At 37.6% G+C, this 23,997-nt stretch overlaps 1 protein-coding gene across 4 annotated transcripts in view; it reads right to left on the bottom strand.

The window, feature by feature from the left end:
• The window catches only part of PCMTD1 (protein-L-isoaspartate (D-aspartate) O-methyltransferase domain containing 1), an 80,121-nt gene extending 56,928 nt beyond the window's left edge, over positions 1-23,193 (bottom strand). Inside the window, exon 1 of one of the 4 annotated variants that reach the window (XM_066379076.1) lies at positions 22,971-23,193. Coding sequence is in view for 1 of the 4 variants with exons in the window: in XM_066379075.1 (XP_066235172.1) it covers positions 22,971-23,151 (181 nt within the window). In the remaining 3 variants the exon portion in view is untranslated. Of the gene's footprint in view, positions 1-22,491; positions 22,583-22,970 lie in introns of those variants that run through there. The other 3 variants (XM_066379075.1, XM_066379073.1, XM_066379074.1) reach the window with 3 other exon arrangements.
• Positions 23,194-23,997: the final 804 nt, after the last annotated feature.

Genomic DNA, 23,997 nt, shown 5'->3' with positions numbered 1-23,997 from the left:
ATATGTCATTACTTAAAATATTCATCACAGTTGTCAAGATCTTATTAAGCATTTAATACATGGTGACTAAATATAATACACTGTGAGAGTAACTTCTAGCTTTCTAGTTTAGAAAATTCTTTCAAATCTGAACTTACTATACATAACGTAATGGCTACAGCAAAGTGAATGTACATTTTTCCTTGAACACTGGAATCTTCATCTGTTCAGACAACTGATAAATCACTATCTCAAAATAATCCAAGATTGTCTTCTCCCCTAACCCTTCAATTCCCTACTACATATAATTTAAGGTAACAAAAGATAGCTCTAACTGGTTACATATTTTGAGATTTTCTAGTTTTAAGATGCCCATATTCACAGATGCAGCCTTTTCAGTTTTATTCTCTATTACAATATTCCATTGTTGCTTCCTATGCCCTTTTTTTCTCTCTACCCTCCCCCTCATTCTTTTATTTTTATTTATTTTTAAGTGAGAGGAGAGGAGACAGAGAGATAGACTCCTGCATATGCCTGGACTGGGAGTTACTCAGCTACCGAGCTCTCCTCAGTGCCTGAGGCCACTGCTTGGACAAAAGGAGTTATCCTCAGTGCCTGGGCTGACCATCAAACCAATCCAGCCACTGGCTGCAAGAGGTAAAGAGAGAAAAAAGGAGCAGAGGGAGGGGATGAGAAGCAGATGGTTGCTTTTCACATGTGTTCTGACCAGGGATCAAACCTGGGACACCCTCAAACCAGGCCAATGCTCTAACCACTGAGACAACCAGCTAGCCCCCCCCCCACCATCCTTTTAATGTTCTTCTTCTCCTCACCTAGGGCAGTGAAAAGCAGCATGAACTCAAATGATAAAGAAACAGTAGACGGTAGTTCTATGCAAGTTCAAAGTATAGAATATGAGGTAATAAAGGAACATAATTTTTAAAAGAACAAGATAGCAAGTCATTCTGAAATTTTATATTTTGAAAGTTGCGTTTTGGCCAGTGACTCAATGGCTAGACCGTCGGCCAGGCATATGGACATCCTGGGTTCAATTCCTGGTCAGAGCACCTGCTTCTCTCCCCCTCCCTCTTCTCTTCCACAGCCAGTGGCTTAATTGGTTCTAGTCTGGCCCCGGGGTGCTGAGGATAGCTCCACTGGAGTGCATAAGCCACAGGCAGTAAAAATAGCTCAGTACTCGAGGATTGGCCCCAGAAGGGGTTGCCAGGTGGATCCTGGTTTGGGAACATGCAGGAGTGTGCTTCACTATCTCCCCTTCTCTCACTTAAAAAATAAAGTTACAAGATTTCATGTATCTCCAAAAAGTGTTTCCTCTCCTTTTATTCACAGATCTAAATATATCACCTCACTAAACCTGTATCACTACGCAATGCAAGCACAAGCATTCCTAAACACATCCCCAATGGTATACTATAAATGCCCTCAATATGCAAACTTCCATATATCTTGGAGCTAACAAAATTACTCATCAGAGTAACTGACTCAAATTTGAAGACTCCCGCTTAACATCTTTCAGTTTTCCAAGAAATACAAGAAGTGCTATACTAACCATCCTTAACACATTTAATAAAAAAATTTTATGAGTTGCAGCCTAGAAAAACCTTAAAAATAGGAACGTTGCTTGCCTTCTCTAATTCAGGAAAAGCCTGAACCAAAACACTAAAATGACAGCTGAGCTTTTTGGTTTCAGTCCATTAAGTGATAATGTTCTTAGGACATAAAGAGATCAATAAGGAAACAAGAGAAAAGTGTACACATTTTTAGCTCCACTTGGGTCAGGCTTTCAAAGTAAGGCTTGTTTTATTTGAAAAATTATGAATTCACACAGAACAATATCCAAATAAAATTTAAAATATTCCAAAGCAAATTACATAATTTGGGAGCTACTCGTCAATTCAGATGATCTGTTCTCTCCCCTTAAGGTAAGCTAGGAGGTTTACCTTAAGTTTACATGATTAATTTGTCATCAATGGTTCCTTGAGTCAATAAAAGTCATTTAGAGCAGTGATTTTCAACCTTTTTTGAGCCGCGGCACATTTTTTACATTTACAAAATCCTGGGGCACACCACCTACCAAAATGACACAAGATGACACTCTAACACAGTACATATTTTACATATAGTTAATAATATAGTTTCTAAATGTATTTATACTCATACCTGACCGTGTGCCGTGGCACACTGGTTGAAAAACTCTGATTTAGAGGAAGGAGTCCAATCTGAATAATCAAAATGTTTGTAAAAGCGTTTTAAACTACAGCTCAGTATCTCCCTCCAGGCTGCATTTAACTATTTCTTCACCATGAGCCTAGCAAAGAGTAAGAAAGGCAAGGAGCAGGAAAGGAGAGAATATCAAAGGATGGCTTCAGTTCAGTTTTTGTTCAAGGAAATTAGTCTCTTAACTTGTTAGTATATTTTCAGACAAATGTTAAAAAACTACATACTCTGAATTTGACTAAAATAAATTCATTGAACTAACGATCTTTAATAGCATAAAGAATTAGTTTATGTTAACTAGACTGATCTTCAAATCATACATAATTAAACTGTAAGTTATGTTCACTAACAGCACATTTTAAAATACTGAATGTTCTCTCAACAAAAGTTACTCAAAGCAATTAGTATTACCTTACACATTTGGATAGTTCAATTACTGCAGAAAGACTTCATCTGATTATTCTAAAGATAAATAAATTCAATAAATGAAAACTGATCACTTATTTATGACTCAGGAAAAAAAAGGCCTGAAAGATTCAAAGACCATATTCCAGAAGCTAATTTCAATTTAAAGAGCTTTCTTATGAGCTAAGAATTACAGAAGAGTTCATTCCATTTCATGGATAAAGAGCTGAGTCCCAGCAGTGGCTTTGTCCAAAATCACAGAAGTTGGAAAGAAACCTAAGTTTTGAAGTCATTATATAATAATCTTAAAACAAACTCTATCCAAACATTAGAACATATGAATTATAAGTGCAAAAGACCTAATTTACTGCTTTTAGATTTCTTAAAACTAAGTGAACATAATTTTTTAATAATTAAATTTATTAATTTAAATATTTTAATTATTGATAGAAAATACTATTACTGAAACCTGACTTATGATAACTGTGGAGACTGTAAGAAAAATATTACCAATAACTGAACTATGACATTTGACATTAAACATAATAAAAGTTAGCTAAAAATCAGTTTTCCTATTTTAACTATTTTATTTGTATTCTTGCTAAATTATTCATTTTCTTTACAGGAAAGTTCATAAATTATTATCAACTTTCAGACAAAAATTATGTAACTATGTATTAAATATGTCTAGATTGAATCCACATGATTTATGGTGGTGAGTCACAATGTAAACACCAATGTAAAATTTAAAGTCAATAAGACTCATATCAATAGAAATATAACAATTTTATCTGCTATTCTTAGAAGGATCGTTTATAGAATGAATATCAATAAATCAAATTATAATTTCATATCAAATTGTATGTTCAGTCATATGCTAACAGAAAATGCTCTTTCAACATAAATAAAAATTATACTACTTAACTAAAAGGATTATTGTGGGTTCTAGAATGGAATCATAACTCTACAACTTTCTAATATGTGACCTCAGAAAACAAATTCACCTTTCTCGGTCTGAGCTGCTACATGGTAAATGTGATATTAATAATTACCTCACAGGATTAGTGTCAAAAGTATATGATAATATATGTAAATAGCCTACAATAGTCCATCACCTATTTTCATTTAATACAAACCTACTTAATCCTTCCATTTCAAGAAATATTCCTATTCAAGAAATATTTATCAAATGTATAAAAATCTGTAATAATAATATGTAATACATATAAAATACTTTGGATTTTAGGTGTAGATTTCAATGAGGTTTCATTGAAATCTGCACCTAAAACAGCTCTATGGTGTTTCCGAGGAAAACCAAAGCATAGAAAGATTAGGGGAAGACCTTGGGGAAATAAATACCTTTTAATAGGATTGGAGGAACCATTTGAACTCATGAGTTGAGGACACACACATACACAAAGATACACACACATATTTGTACTTATAGATTAAAAATAAAAAGATACAGCAAACCCACACATATATATATATACACACTTTTACTTGTTTATGAAGCCCTAAAAAGTTGATTAAAAAAAAAAGAAAACAAGTTTTGCATTTTAATATTTTGCCTGTCATCAATAATCTCCCCAGTGCCCATTATTGAGGAAACTGAAAGATCAACTCCTCTATTTTTAAAGGGAACTCTCGCATCTCAACTGCCATCTTCTCTGTGTCCCAACTGTTAGCATCATCCTGGGCATCTTTAACAACTATCCAAGCTCCAAAGGTAACAAATCTAATTTCTCAAATGCCAAGGACTACTTGCCCACTGTCCAAACCTCTGAATCCTTATTTCATTCTACCATTGCATCTTACATCTAATTTGCTCATTCTTTTTCTAACACTACACTTAATCTCCAATACCACTAGTCCTCTTGCAATCTTTTTTCTCTAAAATGACAGATAGTAAATATTTTAGGATTTGCAAGCCATAGTGTCTGCTACAACTACTGAACTCTACCTGTAAAGCAAAAGCAGCCAAAAACATTCGAGTATGGTGTATTCCAAAAATTTTTATTTATGGACACCAAAACCTGAACTACATACAATTTTCACATCATAATAATATATTACTCTTCTTTTAGTTTTTGTTCCAATCACTTAAAAAATATAACATTTGGCCATGAGCCTTAACCGGTAGGTAGTGACACCTACCAGTACCACTTTCTTCCCAAAGTAAAGAGAGCTCACGATCATGGCCTCTCTCATGAATTCTCCATTATTCTCAAAACCTTATTATAACTTTCTACGTTACTCCTCTTGCAAACTCCTGACCTTGGACCAATCCAACAATCTTCCTTCTCTATGGAGTGTTTTATACTGTGCAGTGTTATTGAGAAAAGAAATCCACTACAACTTGAACTAGTACCACTGATTCATGTTTCTCAATCTCAACAGGCATTTCAGTAGCACCAAGCAATACCTGTCTTGATTCACCTCTGGCTCCCATTCCCCATTGCTAACTCATTACCACTGCTACAATCCTCTCTTGGATCTTCTTGATTCAACAAATGGCTGTAATGTATTTCATCTTCCACAGAAAAATATTATCAGACAAAAGCCCCAACTTCCCAGACTGCCATGCTAATAATCCCATCCCACTTGACAACAGTATTACAAATAAAGCTGCATTTGTACATGTATCCACAGGCAGAGTGTGTGAGTTCAAACTCGGGAAAAACAGAGCTAGTTTTGTCTACTTTATTAGAATTTAAATACCTTACAAAATAACTATATTTATTAAAAATCTACCAAACAAGTGTTTTACAATCATCTATCATCCTAAGGATATCATCCCCCACATGCATCTTCTCTAGGCTCACCTCCAGAACATTTACATGCCTATCTTAGCCCAGGATGTCCTAACAAAATACCATAGACCAGATGACTTAAAAAACAGAAATTTCATTTTCTCAAAATTCTTGAGGCTAAAAATCCTAAATCAAGATGCCAGCATGATGAGCTTCCAGTGAGGACTTTCTTCCTACATTGGAGGGGGCCAACCTTTTCACTGTGTCCCCCACACAAGGCCTTTCTTGGTATCTGCAGAGAGAGAGAACCCCCTGGTGTCTCCTATACAGACACTACTTAATAAAAGCCCCACCCTTCTGACCTCACTTTACCTAGCAATTACTTCCTTAGAGGCCCCATTGCCAGAACAGCTACATTAGGAATTAGGGCTTCCACATACAAATTTGAGAGCCAGGTAATAGCATCTTTTTTCAATGCTCTCAAAGCACCTTCGATATATCTGTATCACCTCTTCACAAGGTTATTATTCGATTTCCCACGCATTTGACTGTGGCTTCTTCAAGAGAAGGCTTTATACAAATAAACAGACTTGGCAGAGGATCTAATGTCCAAGTAACAATCAGTAAATGATGACAGACTGAATGAGCACAGTCCTTGGCATGACATTCATTTAATCAAAATGAAAGGGTGAGACAATGACTTAAGTTACACAGACCCCACAGGCTAATTGTTTTGCCTATGAGACTGGTGTGCCTTATTAACAAAGAGGAGATAATTCACGACTCCCCACTAATGAATAATTTAGTTCTCCAATTATTTAAGATATATATATATATATAAACAGCACATATAGCTACACTACACAAGTAATATATTCCACTGCATATTAAGATTAGCGGGCTTTGGGGTATATTTCATTGGAGAAGAGACAAAAGTCATAAGGAGTTTACAATTTAATTGGCAATACTATACATTTTTTTAAAAGGGAGGGGCAAGGTAAATGCCCCTCAAAATAAAAGCAAATCACCAATAAATATTAATAGCCAGAGAAAAATAAACCTGTGATATCAAAAGTATTATCACAAGACACTAAAACTTACAAGTGCCCTGGCTGGTTCACTCAGCGTTAGCCCGGCATGTGGAAGTCCCAGGTTCGATTCCCAGCCAGGGCACACAGGAGATGTGCCCATCTGTTTCTCCACCCTTCCACCTCTCCTTTCACTCTGTCTCTCTTTTCCCCTCCCGCAGCTAAGGCTCCACTGGAGCAAAGTTGGCCCAGGCGCTGAGGATGGCTCCATGGCCCCCACCTTCAGGCACTAGAACGGCTCCGGTTACAGAGGAGCAACGCCCCAAATGGGCCGAGCATCACCCCCTGGTGGGCATACCAGTGGATCCTGTTGGGCACATGCGGGAGTCTATCTGTCAACCCCCACTTCTCACTTCGTATTAAAAAAAAAACAACTTAAAAGTAATTTTCAGTGGTTCAAATTAATGTCATTCTAGTTAAGTTGGGAAGCAGAGAAGACAGCAATAAGACATCACAGTTACCAATAAAGGTAGAAGAGTTGACACTTCAGTGTCTTCAGAATAGAATGTGGGAAAATTACTATTAGTAGAAAAATTAGACTGACACATAGACAGGGACATCAAGAGAGACATACAAACACAGGGAGAGAAAAGAAATTAAACAGACTTTATTCTGAATTATTAGTGCAATACAAAGTCACAGAAAATTTCAAACAAAAGCAAAGTTTTGCAAATACTGTAACTTTCAGGAGGTACACAAAAGTTGTTAAAATGCTCAAGTTAGAAATGAGTTCAGAAAGTCAAATGAAAGTAACCTAAACATGCATACATTTTCTAAATCATTCCCTCAATCTATACCAGTGGTTCTCAACCTTTCTAATGCCGTGACCCCGCAATACAGTTCCTCATGTTGTGGTGACCCCAGACCAAAAAATAATTTTGGTGGCTACTTCATAACTGTAATTTTGCTACAGTTATGTTCGGACTGTAAATACCTGATATGCATTATGTATTTTCCGATGGCTTTAGGCGACCCCACCGGGGTTGTGACCCACAGGTTGAGAACCGCTGATCTATAGACTACATACATACAAGATGTTTTGGGGGGGCATTTTAATTCTTTATAGTTGAAGTACTGTAGCAATAGCAATAAAATGAGGCCAAGTCAAAACTACATTGTTGACATTTGAAATCTCATTCTAGAACTTTAAATTTAAAAGTTTGTATCCATTACAACAGAAGCATAATCCATATCATTCCTTGTGCATAAAAAAAAATAAAAATTAAAATACAGCACTTTAATACTTATAAAAAAAACAAGTTAAAAAAAATAATAAAATTGTATTTAAAAAACCCCAGAAATTATCCATTTCACCCTGTCATCCAAAAGGCACTTAGCTACTTGTTCAAGGTCATACTGTCAGAATTCAAGGCTCCAAGTGTTGAACTCAAAGGTCTTCATTATGTATCTTTCCAAATACATCATAAAATAAAAGCTCAAAAGTGACACCTTTTCTCAAATAAAATGCCTGCTGTTTTTAAAACAACAAAATTCTTATATTGTTAAAATAAAACAGGGAAGTGTAGAGTTACTTTTTAAAATTGTAGAAATTGAGCCACTTATTTGAGTCATGTTTTAAGGGTGCAAACTTGCATCACGTAGTAAATGAACGATAGGGCTGTAATGTACACTATAATGAATATAGATAATACTGTACTACAATTATGTGATAAGTATCATCATTACAAAGGCAAATATTACAATATATAAATGTTTCAAAGTACTACATTGTACACTTGAAATTTATACAATGTATATATATCACATTTATTCAATGAAAAATATTTTTACTTCCTGTATCAATTCCAATCGATGGGTAATGTTCCGCCAGAATGTGAAGAGATGGTGCCAGAGAGATGCCACAGGAGGAAAGGACTTTGCTTCCTGATGGACTGCACTGCTGGCCAGGTCCCCACAGAGCATAAGGGTTCCCCAGCACCACACTCCTGCGCCCCCCCCCCCCCCCAGCACTTGTAGAAGAAAGCCTATGGTGAAACCTCTCTGTGGAAATCTTTCTCTAGTAACTGAGAGATTTCTGGTGAATTCTATCAAGGAAGTACCACAGCACCTTCACAGCCATCTCTTTACTTACTAGCCAATGCTGTTTTTGTTAATAATTCTTTACATTAAACTTACCCTGTTCAAATTACTGTGTGGTTTCCGTTTCCTGTTTGGACTAGACCGATACAATCCTGATAACCAGAAACGCTATACTCACATCAATCAGGGAATGAAAGACTAGTTAGGCAACAAAATGAATTAAGAATACAATAGATCTTGATACTTTGCCATCCAAAACATCCACCATACCTTGTATTTGACTTAAATTGCTATGCCCTACAAACACTCAACCCCCTGCCCTTTCTTTTCACTTCAAAGTATGTGGGTACGATTTATTTTAGTTTCTTAGAAAAATGTTAAATACTTGTCACTAGCTTTTTTGTGTTATAAGATCTGACCATCCTGATCAGAGAAAAGGTGAACAGCTAACACTGACTAATTACTGATAGCAGCAGCTGCCAATCTGGCCAGTTAATTTCCTGCTCAGGAAATCCACCAGACTCAAACTTTTAGATATGATGCTTCAGTGTCCTCATCTACTGGGAGTCAGCTAAAATATGAGCTCACTAACTGAAGCGCATAATCTTTCTGGTGCCATTTTCCCCTCTAAGATTATTAGCATGCCTGGAAAAGAACAAAATAAAACCACCAAAAACTTGTTGAATTTGATGTAGGCATGGTAGACAAGCTAAAAATAGAATCCACTAAGGAATAAAGAAGCAGAGAATCAGTAAGGCCATTTCTTGAAACAAATGCCAGAGATAAGCAATGGTAAAGTTTACTTTTTCTTGTTAATGGAATCTCAAATTGAAAGAAAAAGACCATCAAAAAACATTTATTGGAATAAAGCAGTTCCAGAGTTGTGGGACCACAGAGGGAAAACTAAATATATAAACAGGCACTAAAGAATTCAATAAAATATTTTATCACTCTTTTAGCAGAAAACAATTCTGGAAGAAAGCAATAGTAAATGACAGACTTTGCTACTGTACTAAAAATGAATTACAATGAACATCAAAGAGTGGTGATTACAAGACAGCCTTAAGTCTCTATAGGGCATTTGTTTCTTTTAATGTGGGTTGGGTAGGAGGTGTATGTGTTTAGCAGAAACAAAAATACTTTAAAGATAGTAATTTTTAGTAATTTGTCTTATCCAACTACCTTACTGTAATTTCTCCAAACACTTTTTATAGCCAGTGAGTCCACAGTGGAATTTCATTGTATTTACAGTGAATGCACAGGAATAGTCTGTTATGTACAACTTTTTCAAGTACAGAATTCTTTCCCCAAAGACTCCATGCAGCAAATGCATAAAAACCGCAGCAGCTTTTCTCTGCCAGAAAAGCAATTTAAATAGCTGTTAAATTTGCCCCTGCTTTCCACCAACATATTGCCTCAGGGACTTTAAGGCAGGTATATATTTCTCCTTTCTCCTGCTGACATCTAAATCATCCCCCTTTAGCACAAAATTTCCAAAACATTAATAAGTTTCCAGATTAGTTTCACAGGGGAGGAGGTTTCCATCCGTCCTTCAAATTTATTATGTCTGAAACCAAAACCTTCTACGTAGCCCTCCACCTTTCAAACTATCTACTCTTTAATAATTTCCCTTCCTCTTAGTGAAAATCCCATTGTGTTACTACTCATATCAATTTTAGCTAATTACTATAACTTTTAGACAGTCTTTATGTCTGTGGTTCTCACAACTTAAAAAAAATCCTTTATATCATTTTGCTTTACCTGCCCAGTACACCACTTTTATTATTAAAGAAAGGAAGAAGGCCCCAAAATTCAAAGGTACCTTGAGGATGCTGCAAAAAAAAAAAAAAAAAAGGTAATTCTACCTGGCAGGGCTCAAGAGCACCTCCATTTAAACACAGTATCACTAATTCTATCAGTTTTGTAAATGTCATCTTAAATATTTTGTTGGGTGAAGGAGTTGCTTATAGCAATCACTTCCCTAAGGAACCAAATGGTCACAATAAACTTACCTGTATTAGTTTTCTATCATTGCCATAACAAATTAACACAACTGTAATGGTTTAAAACCACAAAAGTTTATTACATTACAGTACTGGAGGTCAAAAGTCTGACACGGGTCTCACTGGGCTAAGATCAAGACAGACAGGGTTGGTTCCTTTCTGGAGGTTGAGTTTGGGGGAATTGTTCTCTTGCATTTTCCAGCATCTAGCGTTCATCTTTCCTTGACTCACAACCCTTTCTGCCATCTTCAAAGCCAGCAACATCTAGCTGAGCTTTCCTTCCACTTTTAAGGGATCTTGTGATTACACTGAGCACATCAAGATAATACAAAATAGTCTTCCTATCTTAAAGTCAACTGTTTAGCAACCTTAATCCCCCTCTGCCATATAAGACAATATGTTCACAAGTTCCAGAAATTACAACATCAAACTCTTTGGGTGGAGGGGTGGATTATTTGTCTACTACACTACCCACACTTTATTTGTGCTCTACTCTCTGGCAGAATGCTGCTGCAGAGAGAATCACACAAATCCAACTTAAATGTGTTCATTTGTAGCCCAAACACATCCCATCTCTCCTATTTCTCACTTAAGATACAGGAAAGGAAATAAAAGATCACAGTGGTCTCAATAAACATCAAACTTAAAACTGCTTAGGGCTCAGTCCTGCTTAATTTCTGACTTTTACATAGTGAAAACCAAAAAATACAAACAAAAAAAAAAATAATGGAAACCTACTATATAGGTTCATTCTGAATGCTTACAAAAACTCAATTTGGCACAAGTAAAACCCTGCACATAAAAAGTTCAGACCTTTTCTTAGCTTTTAATATTTGCAGCAGATTCAAAATTGTTTTTATATAGTATGATTCCAGGTTGGCCTCAAGAGTCTACAGGGTGGAGGTAAAAGCAGGCTTACAAATATGGGTATGGAAAGTAATACAAGAATAAACTGTTTCATATACTCACAACTATAAACCTACTTCTGCCCCACCATATATTTTTTACTGCTGTTGTTTTTTTCTGAAGTGAGAAGCAGGGAGACAGAGAAACAAACTCCTGCATGTGCCAGACTGGAATCCACTCAGCATGCCCATCAGGGGGCGATGCTCAACCCATCTGAGGCATTGCTATGTTGCAACCAGAGCCATTCTACTGTCTGAGGTGGAAGCCATGGAGCCATCCTCAGCACCCAGGCTAACTTTGCTTCAATGGAGCCTTGACTGTGGGAGGGGAAGAAAGAGATACGAGAGGAAGGAGAGGGGGAAGGTTGGAAAAGCAGATGGGCACTTCTCCTATGTGTCCTGTCCAGGAATCAAACCCGGGACTCCAACATGCTGGGCCGACGCTCTACCGCTGAGCTAACCAGCCAGGGCCTGCCTCATTGTGTATTTTAAACATAAACTGTCCTTCAAGTAAATGCTTTTTATGTATCACTAAAAATGAATGGAAAAACACACAAGTCAAGAGAATATTAAGACATTAGGAGCAAGATTTGATTTTAATAATATTCTACAAAAGAGATGACACTAACATATACAACATAACATATATATAACATCTTTATTATATGCGGCTTAAGTGTCTGTCGCCGATAGCTTATTGGTTGCTTGCGTAACTGTACTAGCCAATGGGGTGAAGTTGCCACGGCATTCAAATAGTCCCGCCTTCTGGCATGCCACCTCACAAATTGAGGTTAAAGATTGGAGCAATTATTATGCTGTTAAGAAATCTTAACACCAGAAGGGGTCTTTGCAATGGTACAAGACTAGAGGTTCTCCAATTGAAAAATAATGTCATAATAGCTAAGTCTTTGACTGGCTCCTCTAAAGGTGAAATACATGTCATTCCAAGAATTGATTTGGCTCCATCTCAAACAGCGTTGCTGTTTCAATTGAGACATAGACAATTTCCTGTAAAGTCTCAGGGTCAAACGCTTAAGCGTGTTGGCATTTTTTTACCTGAGCCTGCATTTGGACACGGTCAACTTTATGTTGCCTGTTCAAGAGTTCGTGAAAGAACGGATGTAAAATTAAAAATAACTGATGGTCCTCTGCAAGGCGAGCTTAAAAATGATGGAAAGATCTACACAAGAAATGTTGTGTACAAAGAGATCTTTGACATGTGAACATTTTAATATTTAAATCACCTTTATTTATTGAGCTAGCGGTGGCTCTTAAGAAATGTACCACCAGTGGTTTCCTTCATTGCACTCTACTTTAAGCAATTAAGCAAGTAGAAGGGGGAAACCCCGTGGGGCACTAAGCAAAGAGGCGTCCTCACCGCCTGCCCTGGGTAATTCAGTTTGAATTAGCAGACACCTTTGCACAAATCATTTTAATTACAATTTATAATATCTAGAACAGCGGTCATTTCGTATGACCACCGGGCTTTCTAGTATGACATAACAAGACATTGGACCTATTATAAATAAGCTTTGTACTAAATGAGAAAAGACCCAGAATCAAACATTTATGAAGGTCTTAACTAGCCCTTAATAGTGACCATTAACCACTGGTCATTAACCTTACTATTAACTACACTTCAGCTTTAAGAATTAAATAAAATGTACATATTCAAGTTTAGTAAAATGTTTTTTGATCTAATACTATAGAAAGTAACAAGAATTAATGTTACAGATAACTGAAAGAGACCTCTTCAAGTTTCAAAGATTAAAAACAAATTACAGGGCTCTGACCGGTTGGCTCAGTGGTAGATCAGCAGCCCAGTGTGTGGGTTCAATTCCCCATCAGGACACATATGAGAAGCGACCATCTGCTTCTCCACCCCTCCCGTTCCCCCTCTTTTCTTTCTCTCTACCCCCCCCTCTCTCTTTCTCTCTCTCTCCCCCTCTCTTTCATCATCACCTCCCACAGCCATGGCTCCATTGGTTCAAGTGCAACAGCCATGCACTGAGCATGGATCCGTGGAGCCTTCCCCTTCAGGCTACAAAGAGCTCAGTTGTGAGCATAGCCCCAGATGGCGAGCACATCAGCCCTAGACAAGTGTTGCAGGGTGGATCCTGGTCAGGGTGCATACAGGAGGCTATCTCTTCTCCTTTCAGTTGGAAGTGAAAGAAAAAAAAATTACCAATGTCACCCCAATAAATTCAGTAACGTATCTTAAAATAAAAAAAAACAAATGAATAAAAGTCTTTCTACAGTATAATAATAGTTCTACAGTCTTCAAGAATATCCAGCATAAATCAACCATTTCTTGGTGGTTCTGAATTATTACGAGGAACATTAGTGATAATGGTATGTTAGGAATATGTCAGGTACCAATGGGTGCAGTATAAATACTGACAGAGTTTGGAATTTTGTCTTTCCCTTCCAACACAGTAATTTCTCAGTTCTTATGTGTGACCAGATGACTCAAGTCTGCTTTATTTTATAAATGATATGTCGGGCATTATGTAGTTCCACAGCCTGTCCTTGAGTGTATCACAGTCACTGCCCTTGCTATACCTAGGCTTTTGTTTTTTTAAATTCCTGGCTCTGTCTATAATATTGATAGTGAGACTGTATGAGGCCCCTCACTCTCTGCCAAGTGTTGACTCACAAAATAATATTACCTTTATTATTAGTGTAACTATCATTTGTTGAGTACTTATTGCACATAAGCTCTGGCCTGTTTTAAACACATTAACTCAATCTTAACAAAATTCTAATATATTATTTTCAAGTATGGGAAACCAAAGGACGGGATTAAATAATTTGATTAGGAGGCAGAACTGGGGATGAGTTCTAGCTCTACCACACACCAGAGCCTGTGTCCTTAAAAACCACAGATCATTTTATAGAAAAGCAAGCTGAAAAATGGGAATTATGATGCCCACCTCTCTTTTTGATGAAATCGTGAAAAATAAATGTAGTTATATAAAAATGTTAAATCACCTAAAGGTATTAGCATCTCGTATTGCACTATTTCAGGAAGCATCCCTCACACAAAAAGTGTGAGTTTTCCTGTGGCAATACAGGGAAAGCCAATTATACTGTATTTTATGTGAACAGAAACTTCTGGAGTTGTACAATGCAGGTGACATATATGTGTGCATCAACTTTTATATAAAAATTAATTTACTAGTGTTAACTGCATTCATTTAGTACAGTGGTAGTTAAATTGGTCCCTACCACCCACTAGTGGGCGTTCCAGCTTTCATGGTGGGCGGTAGCGGAGCAACCAAAGTAAAAATAAAAAGATCGATTTAACTATAGTAAGTTGTTTCATAAAGATTTATTCTGCCAAACTCAGCGAAAATCCAACATAAAGGACTTGATAAGCAATTACTATTATATGCTTTAACTTGCTATAACTCTGCTTTATAAATTTTATAAAGTAAAGTTACTTCCCTACTTTATAAATCACCATTACTGTGGAACCGGTAGGCGGTTAGAAAATTTTACTACTAACAGAGATACAAAAGTGGGTGGTAGGTATAAAAAGGTTGACTACCCCTGATTTAGTATTATAGATACAATAAAACCAGTGATTATTAAAGGTGATAACAGAACAGGTTTTTACCAAGAAAAAAAAAGCCTATAAAAAAAGTTGGGTTTTTTTGTCATACACAACCACAAGTCCAAGGTGTCATTTCCTTTCATTTTCTTCAAAATCAAATCAATTTCATGAATGATTACAATATACAAATATTTATATAAATCACTGTAGAAAAACATAAATCTTTCTTCTTTAATTTCTAATTTCTGTGGTTCAGAAATGAAGAAGGATTCAAATCACTCTATTTGCAGAAAAAAAGTCAAGTCCATTTAATGTTGTACAAATATTGAAAGTAATTCTTTCAAGAAGGAATTTACAATACATGTAAGTCCCTACAGGTCACTGGCAGGTGACAAAACTAAAACTATAGTGATTAACTTCATGTGTTTCAAAATCTGCTATTATATTTGAATAGTAAGGTGACCAAGAATATAAAAATTCACTCGAGTCATTAAGAGAATACATAAAATACAAGAACAGAGTATCAGGATTTACAGAAATCACACAGAAATAAAATAAATTATCCTTCTAAATAATGAGAACCAAAAACTGATTTGTATCTATTTTATGAGGTATGGCATTTCTAAATATTTCTAACAAACTTTAACACCAATATTTTAAAGATGGACTACAAAAATACAACAATATATAATCAGAACAAAAGCTCTGAATCCAGGAGCAAGAAGAGATGTCATGCCTGGCCCAAGTACCAGCACCCTTGCAGCTCCCAACTCCACCAGCTCAACCACCAATAACTTGGTGGTACATGTGCACAAATCACCTGACATGCCGGAGACCCAACCACAGCCCTAGTTCCCTGGCAAAGTATCCAGATTAGAGAAAATTCAAAACTCACATTTTCTATGCCTCTGGCACCAAATCCATTTGCCTTATATGGCAAAAGGATTTATAAAGCTGGGTTTGTCTAGCTGGCATTATCATTAACACAGAAGTCTCTCAGAACTAAGGATATACCACTCCTTGGTGACAACATTCCTGATAATCTGTTTCTTCTTCATCCATATGTCTAGTCTTTCTACAGTGAATTCCTATTGCTACTATATGGGGGAAAGCAGCAAAAATAAATGACCTTTTACTTATTATCTCTACAATGACTAGTAAAATCTGTGTAAGTGACCAAAAGTAAATCATAGGTGTTCAGAAATGAGTCTGCAAATAAACCAGTGTGAAAAACATCTAAACTATATGAACCATGGCAACATATAAAGTGTCACCATAAAGAGAAGTAACATATCAAATATCAAAAAACTATTTTTGATGCCTATAGAAAAAAACTAAATTTTTAAAAATAAACAACTTATCATAATTACCTAGCAATCACCTTGAAAATAAAGAACTCACCTGATAACCTACAACAAAAAGATATAGTTTGGTTACATATACACACAATTAAAAACTCCAATAAACTACTGTGTGTGTAATCTAGCAACTAAAATTTAAAAACTTAAATGCCATTAAAGGGGCAGTTGACCAGTGATTAATTTCATATATGTTCACTCATATTTCCTGAGCATCTATCTGTTGGGAGATATAAGGAACAATAAGACATGTTTTGTGTTTTTAAGCATTTTATAATTCAAATACTACTGTTAGAGTACTCAAAAAACAACTTCAACTTCAGAGCAGAAAGTTATCAAAAGGTTAAACAACTCTATATATGAGAGGATACCTACTACCACACAGGGAAGGGGGTCTCTAAGAAATGATATATGAGCTAGCGTCCGTGGTCGGCAAACTCATTAGTCAAAAGAGCCAAATATCAACAGTACAACAATTGAAATTTCTTTTGAGAGCCAAATTTTTTAAACTTAAACTATACAGGTAGTTACATTGTTATTAATTTAATTAGGGTACTCCTAAACTGTCTTTTGCTAAAAACGTCACATGCTATTAGGTCGCATGTGGCTTGAGAGCCGCGGTTTGCCGACCACTGAGCTAGTCTATTACATGTGTAAACTTAAGTTTGAATAAACCAAGAAGTAAATTTGAAAACGAGTACTGGGGCTAAATAACGTAGTTTGTAAGTCAACACTGAGAAACAAGGATTTTATTCCAGAGTAGATTCGTAGCCATTCACTTCCAGTACCATCGTAAAGAACACAAACTTGTAAGTTAAAACACGCTTGGGCTCAGTGGCAGAGCGTCGGCCTGGCGCGCAGGAGTCCCAGGTTCGATTCCCGGTCAGGGCACACAGGAGAAGCGCCCATCTGCTTCTCCGTCCTTTCCCCTATCCTTCCTCTCTGTCTCTCTCTCCCCATCCGCAGCAGAGGCTCCACTGGAGCAAAGTTGGCCCGGGCACGCTGGGGATGGCCCTTCTGCCTCAGGCGCTAGAATGGCTCTGGTTGCAACAGAGCAATGCCGCAGAGGGGCAGAGCATCGCCCCCTGGTGGGCATGCTGGGTGGATCCCAGTCAGGCGCATGCAGGAGTCTGACTGCCTTCCTGTTTCCAACTCAAGAAAAAAAAAATTTAAAAAAAAAAACAAACACGCTTGGGATTAAAATTGCACTTGTACTTACCCTGTTTCCTCGAAAATAAGGCCTCCCCTGAAAATAAGACCTAGCGCATTTTTAGGAACAAAAATTAATATAAGACACTGTCTTATTTTCGGGGAAATAGGGTAGATTGTTGTACATGGAAATAGACTCACAAAGAAATTCTGATGGAATTCAGAGTTTGGCTGGTTATGCTGATGTTTGTGATGACATGACTACAGTATATTAATAAATGTTGACTTTTTTGTTCAACAATAATGTGAATTCTTGTTCCTGGAAAAATATGACATTTCCTGAAAATAAGACCTAGTGCATCTTTAGGAGCAAAAATATATGACACTGTCTTATTTTCAGGGAAACACGGTACTAGCAACACCTTTAGGCTCATAAAGTCTTCATTTTTTCCTCTGTAAAGTGGGATAATATATAGTATTTAAAACATCAAACTATTATGAGGACCAAATGAGAACAAAGCATTCAGGACAGTGGCTAACATAAGAGACAAAAGAAACAGTTAAGTGTTTGGGTTTTTTCTGTTTTGTTTGTTTCTGTTAGGCAGGAAAAACAAGATCAGAGAGCTGCATTCAGGACAATTAATTTAATAACACTGTGCATGATGAATAGCAAAACCTAGAGATTAGGGATGTCTCCTGTTAATGGCAGTTGAGGCCAACAGATTAAAAGTACTTAGTTACTGGGAAAACGGAAAAGACACAGGAGAATCAGTTATCACAATGCAATAAAATGACAAAAAATTATTTCTGACAAAAGGAGAGAGTGAAAAAATTGAAGATGACCTTTGATTTTGTGTCTAAGAAAATGTCATTAGCATAAACAAGGAAATTAGGTAAGAATTATTAAATTTTCAAAGGAAACACTGTAATTCTGAATCTATTGATTCAAGATAACAAAATGACAGCCTCCTAAAGAGTTTATCAAAAGTTTAACAAGAGGCAAGTCTGAAGCTTGGAAAAAGACAGTAAGGCTGGTGATGCACATCCAGGGCCTCAACCAGGAGGGAATCAACAGTGGAAACCATGGATCTGAAAGGAGGCTACAGAACTCTGGAAAAGGTAAGAACTCAATCTAAGGTTATACCTGTATGTAAAAAGTAATATGAGAAAAAGGAACAAAGGCCACAAGAAGGGTGAGTCTGAGATACTGGCTTAGAGAAATAGCAAAGGACTTCATAACACACAGCTCTTCAGATGCTAACTTTTACTTTAGATTACATTCTGAACTGACTTATGATAGTATAATAAGGTTTTTTAAAGCACACAAATTATTGAAGTGTTAATTAATCCAACTCAACCCCAGCAGGACTCAGCTAACATAGCAATAATTATATTTAGTTTATTTTTTCAGTATGTCAAAATTCAAAAAACTGTTTAAATACTCATATTCTTTGGCATCCACCAACACATTTGACTTCACTGATGACCTACTCTTCGAAAAAACACCCTCTGCCTTTGTCTACATTCACAATCTGTTCTGATCTTTCTCCCTTGTATTTCAGTTTCTCCCTAAAAACAGAACTATCAAGAAACAGATGCTTCATGAAATACAGTAGCTGTTTTATACAAATAGTTTTTAAACCACACCTAGATTTTTAAACTCTAGATCAGGGGTAGTCAACTTTTTTATACCTACCACCCACTTTTGTATCTCTGTTAGTAGTAAAATTTTCTAACTGCCCACTGGTTCCACAGTAATGGTGATTTATAAAGTAGGGAAGTTACTTTACTTTATAAAATTTATAAAGCAGAGTTACAGCAAGTTAAAGCACATAATAATTACTTACCAAATACTTTATGTTGGATTTTCGCTAAGTTTGGCAGAATAAATCTTTATAAAACAACTTACTATAGTTAAATCTATCTTTTTATTTATACTTTGGTTGCTCTGCTACCGCCCACCATGAAAGCTGGAATGCCCACTAGTGGGCAGTAGGGACCAGGTTGACTACCACTGCTCTAGATCAGGGGTCTCAAACTCGCGGCCCGCCGAACAATTTTGTGCGGCCCGCAGACTAATCCACGAAGTTCAAAATATTTTGGATAAAATTAAGTAAGCCTAAGGGCCTACTTGTATTTTTCATTTCTCTAGCATCCTAGCTAGATATTAGCTTAGTTAACAGCAGTTGTGATGCGAACTACAGTTTCTGGTAGTTTTGTGACACTGAGTAAACTGCATGTACGATTGTGCTTGTTGTACTGATTTTTTTTGTTTTCAACTGCAGTGAGAAAAGTGTTGCGTAACAGTTGCCTTTTGTAGACCTAGTGCGGCCCGCCAAACGGCTGTGATCTTGCTCTGCGGCCCACATGCTGAGTTGAGTTTGAGACCCCTGCTCTAGATCATACCTGATGCTTCTTTTGTTATCATTCATGGGACCTACGTAGTTTAATTTCTTCCCATCAGCCTTAAGAGCTCTCATTAATTTTTGAGAATACACACACACACAGTACTTGATTCCTCACCCACCAATAGCTGCAAGTCAACAGATCTTAAAGACACCTCTGGTGCTGAAACATTTTTGTGTCCCACAAATATAGAACCCACTCAGATCCAGTGTTAAGTTATCCAAGAGATAATGGGTGGTAAATATGTCATTTAGATGTGAATCCAATTACCATCCTTAACAACTGCCAAGAATAAAAGCTCCTTTTCCTATATGTAGTTCTTTTCTCAAGTACGTATTATCACTGATCATACTTCATTAACTTCAGTATTTGTTATATTTCTTTAAATTACACAATTGTCACATCTGCTGGAAAACTGACACAATTAATATACCATAATATTATGACACATACTCTATTAAAGTGGTTGTCATGATGCATTTTAGAAGACTATTAAAACACCAAAAATGAAATAAGTACATTTTAATCTTTTTAGGGCTCTCTTTGTATTCTTTTTATCATAATAGTTCACAGTTTACCAAGAGTGCAACTGAGTTCATAAAAATGTTAAGTGCAATGAAATTATCCACCCAGTTTGTAAGGAACAAAAGTAGTTGTAAGGCTAAAATTAACTATCATATCCAAATTCATCAAGGCATCAACCAAAGTAACTAACATAACACAATCCTCCATCCCCTTGGTTAATGACATCAGCTCAAGGAATTAAATAATATACCACCAGAAACCTCATTTTAAAAGATCATTTTAGTTTCTCACTGTCCTTTGAATTATTTTTTCAATGCGTATGATTATATGATATATTCATATCTCTACTTTATAGGGAACAATTCCAACCAAAAAAGAGGAAATTTTGTAAGGTAATTTTCATTAATATGAAACAGCATGGCAGAACAGAAAACAGGTTCTTGGATTAAGCATACCTAAATCTAATGCAGTTGCCACCATTAAATGGCAATGGAATCTCGAGCAGTATGATCTCTCAGAGTCTCTGTTTAATAATCTATACCAGTGGTAGTCAACCTGGTCCCTACCGCCCACTAGTGGGCATTCCAGCTTTCATGGTGGGAGGTAGCAGAGCAACCAAAGTAAAAATAAAAAGATCGATTTAACTATAGTAAGTTGTTTTATAAAGATTTATTCTGCCAAACTTAGAAAAAATCCGACATAAAGTACTTGGTAAGCAATTATTATATGCTTTAACTTGCTGTAACTCTGCTTTATAAATTTTATAAAGTAACTTCCCTACTTTATAAATCACCATTACTGTGGAACCAGTGGGCGGTTAGAAAATTTTACTACTAACAGAGATACAAAAGTGGGCGGTAGGTATAAAAAGGTTGACTACCCCTATCTATACCATGAGGAGAATACGACGAATGTGTAATGTGTAGCACATTACTAGCAAAGATAACCAACTCCTTTAAAAAAAACCAGTTCCCTAAATAATACAATGGTACAAACAAAGGAACCTGAGAGTTCAGGCTATGTATGTTTAGAACCACACTGTTCTTTGTGATTATCTCACTCAGTTGTTTTCCCTGGAAGCTAGCACCAAATGAACACAAAGTATACTTTTAACAAATACAAGTCAGTGATTAAAGCAGTGTTTTCATCATCCTGCCATTTATGGCTTACTCCCTACACTTGACTATCTCTGGCTGCTTTTTGAGTTTTCTTTTTAACCTGCCTGAAATACAAACTGAGTCACTAGCCTTCTAGCTTACCACTTCACATGTGAGCCAGTTCATGTTTAAGGAATTAAAGTGGTTTTCAATTGTCCACCAAAAAGGTAAATTTACTTTGAAAAATACACTTAGAAAAAGAAGTAAACTATTTTAGTAGCCTGTTTGACAAAGTTTCCAAGTCTCTATGTAAACTACCATTAAGCTCTGTGGAAACATATTACTCAAGTTGCCTAATATGTAAATATCCCCATCTGGCCTTAGACATTCTGAAAGTTTTACCACACTATGTTTCAAACCCTTGGTTTGTAGCCCTCTTTAAAAGCTAAAAGATTAGAAAATAAATGAAGACAATGTTCAGCAATAAAAAAAAAAAAGAAAATGCATAGCTATGCAGCTTTTAAAAAGAATGATGTAATAAAATGGAGGAATAACTGAGTATTGGTAGCTAATAAAATCCACACACTATATATGTTATATGTTCTCAATTTTGCTTTTAAAACGTATTTATCTGCACAGAAAAGTCCTGAATGGCTAAACAGTACACTGAAGACTGGGTTACCCTGGGTAGTAAGGTGGGGGGACGGAGAGGGAGGAAGACGGGGAGAGAAGGGGAAACTATGTCTTCATTGTTTGGCTGCTTGATTTTATTTTTATTAAAAAAAAAAAACACAAGTATTTATTTAACTTAAAAAATAATAAGTTGGTTGAAAATAATTATTGGTAAAACCATACTTTACCCTCCGTGCCCAAATTCTTCTAATTGCAACTAAAAATATAGCTATGATTTCCCAATTTTAAAAAGACATAAAAAAAATAATACTACAAACTTAAAAAAAAAACTAATTATTTCCTCTGATTTTTCTACTCACGGATCTTCTCTACGTCGGTGTGTGAAATACCCTAAGGACAGGCACCATACTTAAACAGTAGTAAACGCTCCAACAAAAACGACCGAAAGTAAGAAAATGTTGCGCCTGCCCTATCCGCTTAAACCCCTCCCCAGGCTCAACCCCCAAGGCTTCCCCGAGTCTACGCAGATTGGATTCTCTTCCTTCAAAACCAAAACAACGTAAGTCACAGGGCGGATCGGAAAAGGCCCTAAAGGGCCCGCGGAGCGTGAGGACCGCCGGTCGCCGAGTCCGTGGTTCCACGCCAGGCAGAACTGCAGGACAGCCGCCCGACCCCTCACGGCCCCCGGCCCCTGCGCACCCCCGGGTTCCCCTGACACTCCCAACGCCACCCCCCGCCGCCCACCTCCCGCCCGCCCTCGACCCCCCGCTGCCCACCCGTGCAGAGCACGCGGGACCACGAACCCACACGACCCCGAGCCCAGGGGCAGCGGCGGTACCTGCGGAGAGGCGGGCAGCTCGGCCCGCCGCAGCGGCGCGCAGGGTCAGGGACTCGGACCTGGCAAGCTCCGCAACAGCCGCCGCCAACGCCGCCGTCGCCGTGTGAAGGGGCGGTGTCGGGACCTGCAGCAGAGGAAGCCTGTCCGTTGAGGACTCCGGAGTCGTCGGAGACCTGGGCATGCGCGCAGAGACGCGGGCGCGAGGGCCTCTCAACCAGGACACCAAAGTCAACAAGGCCTGGGGACGCCCCACCCCGGTTCCGCCCCTTCTGGAATCGTACCGCCCCCAGTCCCAAACTACGCGAGGTCTTAGAAAAGGCCTGAGGACAGCAACGGTGGGGCAGATCTCGCGAGGACGTGATCTTAGCCTCCCACAGCTTTGGGCGAGTTTGGATGCACCGGGAAAAGTGGCCTGGTGGTGGCAGTGGTGGCGGACCCGGGAGTAGTGTTGAGTCGTATTTTCGCAGAGGTCATTTAACTACTACTCTGTTTTCCAAAGCAGAGCCTCTCTGTGTCGGAGCATCTCCGAGAATGCTTCCCGGCGAGTTATCTGTGTGGAGGCTTTTGTGCAAGGTGGTCACCAACGTATCTGAAAAGCCAAGAATTTTTCTCAAAATTTTTATCTTGAGCAAGTTGTTCCATCGCGGTTGTTACCGCTTCCGCCGCCAGGGCCCGCGCGGTTCCCTGTGTGGCCTCAGGTTCTTTGCCGCTTTCCTGAGTACGAGCAGAGCCCACGTTCTCGGGTTGGCTCGAGACTTGGGCTTGTTAGTCCTGCGGCAAACGGGTATTCCTCGTTTAACAAATTGAGAATTTAGAACCGGAAAGGGTGTTGTATTAAGTCAGTATCTCTTGGCTTGCTTAAACACCCCGTAGACCGTGACCAGAAAGAAAGATTTTTTGAGGAAGAAGGTTAGAAAGTTGAGAGAAAGGATACGTCGAGTCAGGATAGCTGGGAAAATGCTGACTTGATGAACCTAGTCAGTAAACAAGCTGTTCAAACTTTATAAAGTGAGTGGGGTGCATAAAA

This window comes from Saccopteryx leptura, chromosome 3, assembly GCF_036850995.1.
Source record: "Saccopteryx leptura isolate mSacLep1 chromosome 3, mSacLep1_pri_phased_curated, whole genome shotgun sequence".
NCBI lineage: Eukaryota > Metazoa > Chordata > Mammalia > Chiroptera > Emballonuridae > Saccopteryx > Saccopteryx leptura.
The sequence above is the reverse complement of the archived record's forward strand: the minus strand, read 5'-3'. Positions and strand labels throughout refer to the sequence as shown.